Source organism: Ictidomys tridecemlineatus, chromosome 14 (genome assembly GCF_052094955.1).
Source record: "Ictidomys tridecemlineatus isolate mIctTri1 chromosome 14, mIctTri1.hap1, whole genome shotgun sequence".
Lineage (NCBI taxonomy): Eukaryota > Metazoa > Chordata > Mammalia > Rodentia > Sciuridae > Ictidomys > Ictidomys tridecemlineatus.
This window is the reverse complement of record NC_135490.1, coordinates 20,232,086-20,246,298: the sequence shown is the minus strand read 5'-3', so window position 1 is coordinate 20,246,298 and position 14,213 is coordinate 20,232,086. Positions and strand designations below refer to the sequence as shown.

The 14,213-nt window shown below is 34.7% G+C and overlaps 1 protein-coding gene across 4 annotated transcripts in view; it reads right to left on the bottom strand.

The window, feature by feature from the left end:
* Anxa10 (annexin A10) overlaps positions 1 to 14,213 on the bottom strand; it is a 525,713-nt gene that overhangs the window by 345,934 nt on the left and 165,566 nt on the right. For 2 of the 4 annotated variants that reach the window (XM_078030965.1, XM_078030964.1), the window contains one exon: positions 7,677 to 7,797. In XM_078030965.1, coding sequence (XP_077887091.1) covers positions 7,677 to 7,748 — 72 coding nt within the window. In that variant the 5' untranslated portion in view covers positions 7,749 to 7,797. Of the gene's footprint in view, positions 1 to 7,676; positions 7,798 to 14,213 lie in introns of those variants that run through there. The other 2 variants (XM_078030966.1, XM_078030968.1) reach the window with 1 other exon arrangement.

Genomic DNA, 14,213 nt, shown 5'->3' with positions numbered 1-14,213 from the left:
TGGCCTGTCTTTAGTCTTTTAAATAGCAGCAGTGTTGTTAATACAATCAGCTATTTCTTCTATAAGTTCACTTATTTTTAAGTGAATTTCACTTCCAGGATTAGCATGTCTTATTTCTTTTCCTGCAATTTCAGTTTCATTGTCCAATTCCCTCTTTAACCTAAATGTTAATCAAAGTATAGATGAATAAAGAAAATGTATGTAGAGAGTAGAATAATATTCAGCTTTAAAAAGGAAGAAATTCGGTTACTTGTGATAAAATGGATGTAATTGGAGGACATAATTCAAGCATAGAAAGACAGATGCTGCATGTTCTCACTTACAGGTGGGCTGGTAACAATTGAACATATAGAAGCAAAGAGTAGAATGACTGGTATCTGCTGCTGGGTTGACATGAATGGGGAGAAGATGCAAACTCTTGGGAAGAGTGTTTTTAGTGAACTCAAATTATTCATTTTTGTAAAGTTCAGTTCCACATGTCTTGATCACTGGAAGACAAACTAGACAAATGTAGGCTTTGCTATTGGGTATAATGTTAATAATAGATGTGCAGTGACTGTTATATTGTAGATATGAGACATCTGAGACAATGCAAAAAGCTTCAGAGGTAAAAGGATTAGGAGAGTTTTAACATAATCAGTGGAATAATTCACTAATGGATTAAGTAGGTGGTAGCTTAGAAAGGTAGGTTATACCTGGAGGAAGTAGATCACTAGGGGTGTGCCTTTGGGGTTTATATTTCCTGTCTAGAAACAACCTCTCTTTCCTGGTTTCTGTGTCTTGAGCTGATTTTATCATCATGACTCTCCTCTATGATATTCTGCTTCACCTGGGGCCCAGGGCTATGGAATTGGTCTGGAAAAATGGAATGAACCTCTAAAATCATGAGCCAAAATACACTTTTCCTCCTCTGAATTGTTCTTGTCGGGTATTTTGGTTGCAGAAACAAAAAGCTAACTAAAACAAAAATTGTGAGTTGGGGATGTAGCTCAGTGGTAGAATGCTTGCCTAGCATATGCAAGGTCCTCAGTGCCACCCCCCCCCCCACACACACACACAAAAGTAAAAATTGGTACCAGAAGTGGAGTGGAGTTGTTTAGTACCAGAAGTGGAGTTGATTATTGTTTATGTGACTAACTTGACTGCATGGTTCAGAAGCCTTTGGATTTTGTTTGTTGGGGGGACATACTTTGAAAAGTTAAAAGATGCAAGCTGGAAAACTTTTTAGAATGTTGCAAGCAGAGCTTAATGGGCAACTGTGGTTGGGCTCAGAAGATAGAATGCCAACAGGATTGTGGACAGTAAAGAATGGATTTTTGAGGTTTCAGAGGAGGAGAATTACATGGAAAATTGAAGGAGAGGCCATTTATGTTATGTTCTCCCAAAGAACTTCTCTACATTTTCCCATGTCCTGAGATTTTCTGAGAGTCTGAATTTAAAGATGATGGACCAATTAATCTGGCTGAGAAAATTTCAAGGCAGCAGAACATACAGGGGGTGGCATAGATATTTCTGGTGTCTTTTAAGCAAGTTTACTGTGATGATCAGGAGCAGAAAGAAAAGCAAAAAAAAAAAAAAAAAGATTTAAAAAGCTATCATTTTGGCCAGGAAAGTGCAAGTGAAACTGGGGCTGAGAAAGCTGTAGTCCTTAAAGTCATTACAGTCACTAAAGAGATGTGAAGTAGTTTGCACAGAGACTCAAGGAAAGGTGCCTGGAGGGCATCTCAAGAATTTGCAAGACCATACCCATATCAGTTTCAAGGACATAAAAGTAAAACTTCTTTGAGGAGGGAGCTGAGCGCATTTTGTTTGCACAGGGTTGCCTAAGAAGTTTTTCCATCATGCTTAATTTCCTACAATTCAAAAACTACTGCAGCTATGGTACCAGCAGGTAGATGCTAATTGAGATGGCAACAGGCTGTAGTGTTAATTCTATGGTGAATGTTCTGCAGGATGTAGGATGCTGAAATTAGAGGATCATGGAGGCTTACAACAAGATTTCAAAAGAAAGTCTAGAGTCAGGGTACAGACAAAGTCTAGCAAGATCAGAGCTCCTTCGGTCTTCCCCTAAGAGGGTGATGTATAAAGATATGAGATAGAAATCAAAGCTGCAATGGAGATGAGAGAGAGAGACAGATAGATAACACTAATAACAAGAAATGTCTGCTAAGGAAAGCTGCAGGAATGGAGCAGAAGAAGAGAGAAGCCATCTAGCCTGTAACTAGCAAGGCCATAGGAGAAAGCTACAAGAGCCATTTTAAAGAGAACATCACAGAGTCCTGTGCTCCAGATCTTGAAAATGGAGCTACAGGACTTGTTTGCCCAGTTGAATTTCAGTCTTGCTTTGTTCCCATCCCATTTTTCTAAGCCCCCATTTCTCCGTTCTGGAATGGAAATCTTTGTATATTGGATATGTACAACTTGCTTTTGAGATTTTACAAGGGCTCATGCTGAGAGTTTTTCTTTGAGTTTCTGAGAAGACTATGAACTTGGACTCTTGGACAAAGCTGGAATGGTTGACTATGGGAACTCTTGGAAATGGACTAAATATATTTTTCATTGTGAGATGAGAATGAACTTTTGGGGATTAGGAGTGGAATATTCTGCTTTTTATAGAGAGTGTCGTTCAGAACCTCATGGGTAAAACAATGCAAGAACTTTTGGAGGTAAAATGGTAAAGTTAGAAGACTTTTAACCTAATCAGTGGATTGATAAACTGATATATAAACTTGAAGGTAACTATAGGAAGGTAAGGTGTAGCTGGAGGAAGTAGGTCACTGGGGGTGTATCGTTGGTGGTTTATATTTTGTACCTGATATATAAACTTGAAGGTAACTATAGGAAGGTAAGGTGTAGCTGGAGGAAGTAGGTCACTGGGGGTGTATCGTTGGTGGTTTATATTTTGTACCTTGTCATCTGAACACTCTCTCAGTCTCGCTCTCACTCTTCTCTTCTTTCTCTCTCTGCCTTTTGATTACCAGATCCTGAGCTGCTTTCTTCCACTATGCTCCTCCACCATGATGTTCTGCATTATCTTGGGCCCAGAGTTATGGAGTCAGCTGATCATGTACTGAACCTCTCAAACGGATACACTTTTCCTCCTATAAATTTTTTTGTAAGGTATTTTGGTCACAGCAATGAAAATCTGACTAACATAGTGGCCAATCACCAACAGGGTTTAAAAGAAATGAGGTAACCAGTCATTGATCAGATTGTGCCTCTGTTTATGTACATAACAATTTGTGGATTGAACAGCAATAGTATAGTTTGTGCATTATGCAGTTATAGTTAATATAGTGTGGAAACTGAAATTGGATCCATGTTATTGGGAAATTTCTTTTGAATTGTGGTGGTTGATATTTATAAATGTTGGAACTGTGCAAATCAAGAACTGTCTGTAACAAAAGCTCATTTATTGTTCTGCTACCTAGAAAAGCTCCTGTTAAATTTTGTATTATATTCAACATGTTTTGATGCCTTAGAACGTTTATTTAAATGTAATTTTCCTGTTTATATATATGTAATTTTCCTGTTTATATAAATTTATATTTTTTTTCTTTTCAAAAATATTAAGGTATAATAGATTCTAATTTTTAATAATACTGATTTTGAAAATCAGACATAAAAGATAATTATTTTACATTGAATTCACTAGTGCAAAGCTTTTAATGCAGAGATTTTTCAGTGATGAGAAGTCTCACAGATGGAAAGGAAAGGAAGAGAGAACATGAAAGAAGAAAAAAAAAAAAACCTCCAAAAACAGAATTAAGAGAGAAATGGGGCTCTAGATCACAAAGGATCTAGCTTTATCTCTCTCTTCTAGTTTCTATAGAAGACAGTGATGAAGAAAAGGGTATCTTCATATGTGAATTTTTAGCAAGTATTGGTCCTACTAAAAAATTTGAAGCATATAATGCTTCTTCGGTAAGGAGTGGCTTGATTTAAACCTTATACCCTTATGAAGAAAACTCGGAAGTAGGGAAAAGAGGTAACCACCCACAACCTTTAAAAAAAAAAACACAGTATTTCTCTACTTTATTGTTTTCTCAACCCAGTTGGCTTAATTCCCAATATAAAGTATTTGGTATAGTTTTTAGATGATTTGCAACAATTCCCAACACATTATTGAAGTAATATTTCCAGTTCTCCAGAATCTAAAGAGCAATACCATATTCAATTCATTCATATCCTTTGGGACTTTATAATACTTAAATTATTTTATCACATAGATACATTGTGACCAATTTACCTACTCAGGAATTGCTCTATATGGCATTTTTCACATGCTTATTTTTTTTCCTTTTTTTCCCATTTCCCAAGGTCTTTAATATATTTTCTTTTTCAAATTAGAGAAGTAGCTATAACTCATGGTATTGTTCATATCAAAACATCATGCTTTATTACATGCATAAGGATAATAAAATAAATATTATTTATAATATATTTACCTGTAATATAATCTTAATCTCTCTATAATGATAAATTAGAATCAATACTTTCCAAATTAATCTGTATTTATTTCTAAGTCAGTTTTTCCCAAGTTATATCTAAAATTTCAGAGCCTGTTTTATTTTAAAATTAGGTTATGATTTGAAGTTTCTTATCTACATTGAAGTTCATCTTCCATTTTCCATACCACAGTCAATACCAAGAATCCCCTGGAGTTTATCATTATCAGCTTGTTATTTCACTAGCTGGAAGAATATATTGCTGCTTTAAACATTCCTTTTTACTATTTACTCCCAAGCCTTTAAATTAAAAATTTAATAATAATTCAGTGATTCAACCATCAGTTATTTAGACTAAAAGAATCCAAGGAATACGCTGATAAGAATACAAGTCTGGGGATGCAAATTATTTTTATAGATAAAAGTGGTTGTCTTTTTATCAGTAAGTAGCTAAAGTCAAATAGAAGTACTGTGATCTAGCATTGTAACAAATATTTGTATTTGACCTTGTATCCTAGCTTACATGTACAGTTATGAGTACAAAGATATCATTACTAGATAATTGTCAAGTAAACAGGAATGTGGCTATCTGACCAATCAAACTTCTTTTAGAGTCATGAAGTATATTCAGTGGTAAGAATTCTTTTGTTCTTTTAAAAAATTAAATTTATCTTTAAATGATAACTGATACATTAAGCCATAACTTATTCACATTTTGGGATACTGTGTGATGTTTTGATACATGTGTATGTTGCATAATATTTAAATTAGGTTAAAAATCTATCTCTTCACACATTTATTGTTTATTATAGTGAAACATTCAAACTGTTTTCTTCTTTTTCTAATATACAGTATGTTATTATTATCTATTGTTACACTATTGTGCAATAGCACATAAGAAGATTTTACCTCTATCTGTACCTAAATATCCATTGATCAGCCTCTCCACTTCTTCCCTTCCCTCAAAAAAACTCTCAAAGGCAAAAAATTCTCAATAGCAAAAGTCAAATTATCCAAGTAGAAACAAGCAGTAGAGCTAAATGGCATTTCTTAAAAAAAAAAAAAAAGACATGCAAATAGCCAATAAGTAAGAATGGCTTCCATTAAAAAGACCAAAGATAACAAGTGCTAGTGAGGATGTGGAGAAAAGGGAACCTTGCACATTTTGGTGGGAATATAAATTATAGACATTACCATCATTTTCCATTTCCATAAAAATGGAAAACAAAAAATTAAAAATTAAGCTACCAGGAAACTCACTCTTTGGTATATATCTAATGTAAATAAAATCAGTATGTTGAAGACACATGCACTGCCGTGTCCATTGCAACACTATTCAAACCAGCCAAGAAATGGAAACACACTAAATGTTCATCAACTGATGAATAAAGAGTACATATTATATATCTGTACACAATGGAATGGTATTTATTCATAAAAAGGAATCAAACTCTGTCATTGGTGACATTGTGAATGGAATCAGAAATTGTTATATTAAATGAAATAAGCCAAGCATAGAAAAATAATGTATTGCTTGATGTCTCTCCTTCATGGAATTTATGAAAGTTGATCTCATAGAACTTGAGAGTGGGGGGGAAGTAGCACATTGAATTGTAAATCTTAATTATGGTTTTAATCCCAAGTTGTCTAAAGAACACATTCTCATTCACCTCATTAATATACAACTCTTTCAGGGTTTAGCAACAGAGAAGTAAATGAGCATAGGATCTGATGGTAGTTTGTTCAGGAAAATATGGAGTAGTTTGAAGGTGGGGCTGGATCTCTCCAAGGGCAGAATCTAACATATTTGTGTTGGAGTACAGAATAGTGATTTTCTTAGTATGTTTTCTTTTTAGCCAAGGATACAATTGCTTTAGTAATTCTTTCAACTTGAGTTAATTATTATGATGATGATGACTATTTTGTTCTCAGAAGTGTCTCTTACCAAATGCATTATTTATCCCTCTGTTCGTTTGACAGGGCAAATATTATGTTTCACGAATTTTATTGTGAAAATCCTACTTTCAAAGAATAAACTAAAAATTAGCATTCTGTTTCACTACTCCACTTTAAGCTGACTTTTCACATTATATGCATTGATGTTATGGTTTGGATTTGGTGTCCTTCAGAAGCTCATGTGTGAGACAATGCAAGAAAGTTTAGAGATGAAATGATTGGGTTATAAAAGGTCTAACCTAATCAGTAGATTAACCTCCTGATAAGCATTAAATTGGTGGTAACTGTATTCCTGTAAGGTGTGGCTGGAGGAGGAAGGTCTGTGGGAGCTGTGCTTCTGGAGTATATATTTTGTCTGTGGCAAGTGGAGTCTCAACTTTTTGGTGGTCAGGTCCTAACCTGCTTTCCTCTGCTACATACTGGCTCACTTTAAGTCCTGAGGAAAGAGCTGGTTATCTATGGACTGAAGCCTCTGATACAGTGAGCCCTCCTCCTCAAAAAAATCTTTTCCTCCTTTAATTATTTTTGTCAGGTCTTTTGACCACAGCAGTGAAAACACTGACTAAAACAATTGGTTAACTAAAATAACTTTGATGGAATATTCCAGATATTCTTCTCTGTTTCTGTTCACCTGAAGTCACATTGAAAAACAAAACTGAGATCTTTTTAGCAGCTCTGTTTCTTTCTTTATTGTTAGAATTTAGCCATAAATAAAATCATCTTTAGTTGTACTTTAGGAAGTCACTACCATAAGCTAGGTGACTGTTCCTTTGATTCGGACAACTCAACAGCTTTCAAATCTGCAGTAGCTGCAACGTTGGAGAAGTTATCTAATTACTTATGAAATGAATCCTACATATTGATTTACCTTGAATCTTTTGCAGTGCAAGGTGCTATATAAAATAAATATTGATTTTATATGAACCTCGTAAAGAGAAAATCTGGCTACAGATCCACAGTACATAAAACAGATCTGAAAGATGCCTAGAAAGGACCTAGTTTAGACAACAGTAAAAATTAGAAGTCCCACTGTTTGACAGACCCTAAAGTAATTTTTCCGTAGCTTCTTTCACTTCGTCCACCTGTAGGATGCAGATGTATGTATCCCCTTCTAAAAATCTAAGAGTTATAATATAATATTTGAAAAGTCACTGTGAGCTCCTTGAGAAAAAGTGACAACTACATTTAAACAAAAACGACTCAGTGAATGAAACCATTTTTTGACTCTTTCCTTCTTCCTCTAAAACTAGGAAAATGTGATCAAGCTCCTACCTTGTGATCAATGGAGAGAAAGGATCCTTCACTGTGACATAAAAGGACTGGAAGTAATGGTGGCTTTTCCATTAACAAATTCTATGATCTTGCTTAATTGTCTTTCTCTGATGATTAATTTCTGCAGGGGTTAAAAATAAGAATAAAAATTCCTATTAATGTATAAGATTATAAAAATTAAATGAAATAATGATAATATATGTAAAAGTTCTTTTTGAGAAATGGTGCCAATTTGGGATAATAAAATAACGAGTGTCATAAAAAACTATCTAATGAAACAATATCTAGGAGAGTTTTTTTAATTGAGTTTTTTTTGAAGACTTCAAATGCTTTAGCTAGTAATTCTGAATTTATAGAATAAGAAAACCTTGACATTGTAATTGCTTAAGAAATATATAAAACAATGATAGTTCTGATCATCATTTAAAATGATTATTTTAAACAATTATTTTCCAAAACCTAAAAGGTGGGTAGGACATTTTGTAAAGGAATACCTGTAGAGGAATACCTGTGAGGAGGTGCATAAAGAACAGGCACAGACACAAAAGTACAAGCAGTCAGACAGGATGGAGTGGAGAGAGAGAGAGAGTGAAGGGAGTGGTGAAGAAGAAGTGCAGAAGTGAAGTGTGCACTCCTCCCTGCCTGGGAGTTTACTGACTCAAAGAACACATACCTCCTGTTACCATGACTATATTCTAATTAGTACCACTTTACCCTAAGTCCTCCCTAACTGAGATAAGGTCCAGGTTAGAAGTAACACGGGGCTCCTGCATACCAAGGGCATATCATGGAGACCAGATAGTGCCTGCATAGTTGGCTCCATAGCTCAGAGGGAGGAGGCTGGGCATCCTAGTTCTGGGAAGCAGGGAAAACTAGTGAAGGACATGCTATGGCAGCCAGGCATCCTGTGCTTTTGCACAGGAATTTCCTAGCAGCCAGGCGTTCTGAGTCTTTGCACAGAAACTTCCTAGTCACCAAACATATCACAATCACAAAGTTTGTAGACGCCAATTCCAAACACAGAATTCCTACAAAATTTTGTCTGTTTTGGTAATTTGTTGCAACTGGTTTTCTCCTCTTCTAGCACTATCAAAGTCTACTTTGTATTTACTATAGAAAGTCTACTTTGTACTTTAAAATATGTAGTAAAATAATATGTCCATAGACCATAAGTCTCCCTATCACCAGACCTTAGGCAGTAGTGAAATAAGATGTGTAAATGTTTGCTAAATGAATAAATAATGTAGTAAAGGAATGTGTCAAGAGACCATCAAGAGACCAAAGTATTCTAGATAGATGTGATCCTTAAAACAGAACCCACAGGGTACTTACCCCAAACCTCACTTTTCCCTCTCCTAGGAGAAGATGAAGATGTTTACAATGAAGGTCACAACTTGGGGTTCTAACAACAGGCATTCTTCTCTGGGTTACTATAGATTTTGAGTAGCCTCAGCATCTTAGGGCCAGTCTGGGATAATAGGGCTATTTTTTCTCTCCAAAAAGTTTTTTCCCAGGTAATATTTTATGAGTGCTGAGTTGCAATTTGTAACATCAAATACATATGAAACTTTACTTTTAATATCTGTCATAATTTATTTATTTTTCCTTCTTAGTGACTTCATAATAAGACCCCTTATAGTCAATAACATCTTAGATTTGATAAAGAAATGAATTCCAATTATACATTGCCTGCTAAGGCTTCTCACCTTTTATTTTCTTTTTTGATTTCTTGATGCTAGAGATGTTGAAAAACCTCAGATTCATTTATTCATTGATTTATTGATTCAACAAATCATAACTGAGCACTTATTTTGTAATAGATATTCATTTTGTAAGGGGTAAGATCTATAATAGGAAGGAAACAAGGACAATTCAGGAACTCATTGAGATTTCTGCTGCATATATTTCACTTACCAAAACTTTACATGATGGATATTATACTTATGCACATTTCAAATATTTTACAAATATTTTTAGTTAATTCTTCAAAATAAAACAATTTAAGTTTTCAACCAGAAAAGAAACTCAGAGGAGTAACTCACTTGCCCAAAGTTACAGAGCTACTTAAGGCATGCAACTGAGATTTGAATCCAAAATCTATTCCCCAGATTATTCTCTGAGCAGCCTTTGAGATCGAGATACAAATTTGGTGGAGATTAAGAATTGGTTTAAGGATTGGCCTCATCTAGTATGTCCAAAACTTTATGTTTTTAAAAACTTTGCAGGGGGTGGAGTACTCTTGGGATTTCAGAATTTGCCCTGTCATCAGAGTAGGAAATTTGTGCTGCTATATATTTCCCTACTGCTACTTTCTAGTCATTTTTGTAATATCAGGCAGACAGTAATGTTATCTGTAGCCTGTACAAGAAATGACTGGAGTCAAGACCTGCCACTAACTTATTGAGTTACTGTTCCAGAAGACAATAGATTCATTGGGAAGACATTTATTAGTGTCTGAAGACTCCAGGTTCTTCCCTACAGGCTGTGTATAGCACATGGCATGATGTCATGTGCCAGGAACACAAGCTTTTGTAAAACAAAAGACTGAAAAAAGGAAGAGGTGACAGAAAAATGTCAAAAAAAAAATTCAGGTGTTCCTTATCACCCTTCACAACTTTGATAAGGCTGCTCAGATCACAAAACAGCACATGATTGAATATTTTGTGTATAATAACATTCTGGAGAAGTGTGAAGAATTGCTCTTCTGGTGTTGGGAAGGTGACTGAGCAGTTGACTTTAGATGACAGAGCAAAGGTTGAGAAGAATGAAGGATGCAAATTATTTGAGTGCAAGCTGTGAAACTAGACATCTGGAAGCTCACCTAAGTTTTCATGAGTTAGGTAGTTTATGTTTATCTATGTATAATCCCTATGTTCTTTTGCTCCTTTCCTGCCATTTATGTACCTGACCTTACCCACAGAGACTTTGAATATCTATTTTCTACACCTGTATCCGTTTGACTGGTATCATGTCTACTCACATAAAAACTAAAAAATACGAAATAACTGAGATCAGACACTTTTACAAGGTGCAAACTCAAGTGGTGAATTTGACAGTAGTCTCCTTGTGATCATCTCATTACATCATAGGCTCAACATATAAAGTTAAATCATGAAATCAAAATTTGCTGTGGTATCTGCACCTTAGATTTTCATATTTGTACACATACACACACACACACACATTTATTTAACTTTAGAATTCCAAGCAGAGAAGCATATTTCCAAGATAGAGCTAAAGTAGTGTATTAGGGTTCAATGGAATTGAATTCTTATAGATTACTAGGATGGACAGAGGTAGGAAATTAGCCGCAGCAGAGAGCCCATTATTACAGTCAGGAAATTGGGAGAGAAAAAGGAAGGTTCTCTTGAGCTGGTTCTCTTGCCAAAAAGTGAAAGTGCTTCAGAAAATCCACATTACTGCACAAACAGTAATGCTGGTCATGGAGGTGAGTATTTTATGGTCAGGAGTCATATGTTCCCTTTTGCATCACCTGATACAGAGGGAAAACTCCAACTTCAAACAAGAGTAGTGTTGTACTCCATTTTCAATTTGTATTGATATTTGGGGAAAATATTACTTGACTTCCTGTCTCCTTATGCTAAAAATTCCACCACAGAGGCATGTACAAGGGAGAATGTGTATGTGTGTGTATGTATGTAGAAGGATGCTCTTGGGTGAAGCTGATAATTGACTTTCAGGGAGATTATACAGTGAGGCTCTTTTCCTTTATCCCTGAATGCAGTTGGGATAAATCAAACAGAAAGGAAGTCTGGGAGTGAAAACATGACTAACAGGAAGCATACAGCTAAAGGCTATGTCACAGGAGGGTAAAAGGAAGGTGGTTATCACTATTCTCAACTGGTGGAAATAACTGATGGTGTATAATCTTGAATCACAAACCATTTGTAAACACCAGTTACCAGGACCGATTCCTTCTTTAATCATGCACTTCTCTTACTCTCACAGGCAGGGAATCTTCCCAAAATATATGTGAATAACATTGTAGGAATTAGTCAAGCTGAAACTACCCAATGGTGCTTTGAACTTCATAAAATCTAACATAAATGAAATGATGCAATGAAAATATTGCTGATTTTTACCACCAAAGCTCTACATACTTTTATAGATGTTTTCACTAATATGAATACAAAGTTTATCTTCTATTTCTATAATTGTTTGTCCTGGAAAAATTCTGTTCTTAATTGGAAGTGTGTGTCATCGGTATGATTCATTTTACTCCATAACATGAACTATTCTTCCAACCTATAATTTGCCAAGATTTTTATTCTGTCATTACCTTTGCCCCACACTTTGATTCTAAAATTTCCTGACAGAAGAGGAACTGTAATACTCTAAATGGAGCACTTATTTGGACAGCATCCTGTTTCTGAACCCTCCTACTAACATGGTACACATACTCATATCTACTAATAGTTCAACTTGTTAGCTACTAAAATTTTCATCCATGAACTGTTAGTGGACACAGGGCTTCTAGTATTTTGAGAATGTCACTGTGTGAACAGAAGCCTTTTTAACCTAAATATTGCTATTAAGCGGAGGGACACTACTATGACTTTCCAAATCAAATGAAATTTACCTTGATGCTGTTGTAGATGGAAAAGGTGATGCCTTCCAATTTCTTTTTATGTTCAAAAATACAATTTGTTTTACCTGAGGAACAACTTTAAAGAACCTTTAGGATTTAAAGCATGGGTAACAGCGGTTGTCTCTAATTGCTTTTACAGTTTCTGCACTTTTCCAAATGTTTCCTTCAGAAATAAGCTGGAGACTCTTAACTAACACATTTATCCAAATCAAAGATATAATTAGCATTCTGAAAAACATGGTAATAGCACAGGTCTTTATTACACACTATGCTATTTAAGCCTGAGATATTTTTAACTCTTCCCACTGGGACATGTTCCTATTTTGGTTTTCACGTTTTATTAGATCTTTACTGCATAAAATACTCTGAAAAATTGGAGATATTTATGCAAAGCACAACAGTTTTAATTGTGCTCATTTTACTCTATTATATATTTATTGATTTTCTCCACAAAATATTCATGGTTTAGATGTTGAAAATACAATGATGCAGGAGATAGACAAGTTCTCTGCCTTCATGGAGTGATGCTTTGGTTGGGGGACAAAGAAAATAAACATATTAAATAAATAATAATAAAATTATCAGATTATAATAAATTATATGCAGGACAAAAAAAATGTAGGTATCTATGAGTGAGTGACACTTGGCTAGTTTAGATTCAGAGGTCAGGGAAGATGTGTCTTGTGTTACGAAGCAACATTGAAGTTGAGATCTAGATTAAGAGGAAAAATGTGTGCAAAGACAAGGAGACAAAGTATTCTAGAAAGAGGAAGTAAGTGGTGCAAAGTTTCTAAAGAGGAAACAAAGAATGTACACTCCAAAACCAGCATGAAAACCAAAGCAATGTACATGTGATTGGTGAGCAAGAGATAGGTCCAAGATAGGATTTCCCAAATTAGTGAAGGCAACTGCTTTTCAGTCTGAATGTGAAAAAACAGACAAAAAAACAACAACAACACACATGCACACAAAAAAAAAATCATGGAAGACTTTAAAAAGTGACACTAGAACTGCTCTGTAAAGAAAAGAATAGAGGACAGATGATTAAGGAAAGGACAGAGACACAGTGGTATGAAGCTATTGTGTTAGGAGATGATGTGTTTTGTCAGTACCTATCTACTAATGATCAGGTATAGGAAGCAACAGAAAGAAATCAAGACTAAAACAAGATGTTTTGAAATAAGCAACATTTTGTGCAAAGCAATTTTGTGACATATAGCAATGAATCTGACACAAATCTTTTAATCCTTTCAATGGCATGGTGATATTTTTAGGGTCAACACTAAAAATTTAGACTTAGACTGATTCAGCATACATGGCTAATGAAATTTTATCATGAAAATATTTTTGTGTGTTAAATTAAAGCAATATACAGTGACTCTTAGTCCGGACAGCACCATAATGAGACAAATTCAGGAAAATTGGTGATAAAGTTGAATAATAGATACAATACTTTAAAAATTGATTTCAAGGTTAGTTGTTCAGAGAAGCAGAATTCACAGCATTTATGCATATTGTATCTAAGAAAATGTACATTTCTGCAAACTTTTAGTTTACGATAATGCACTTTTGAAATGTTGAAAACAATATCTTAATTCATTTCTTACTTGGACAAAATATATAGTTGAACTTCTCAAAGTAAAAATAAACTTCCGCATGAGAAACCAACAGGGTATAGTATTTAAATGTAAATTGCAAAGAAATCTATTTTAAGATAGCATAAAGTACTTTTCAACGTTTCTGCTTCTTTTACGAATATATGCACTTTCTTGTGTATGAAGAAAATAACCTAAACTGTAATGATAAAATAATGGGAAAGCAATATAACAGGGTCACTGTTAGAGTTTGTTGGAGGAATGATTTCTGGTTTTCTATGAAACAACAGGGAGAATATAATTAACAATAATCAATTATATATCTCAAAATAG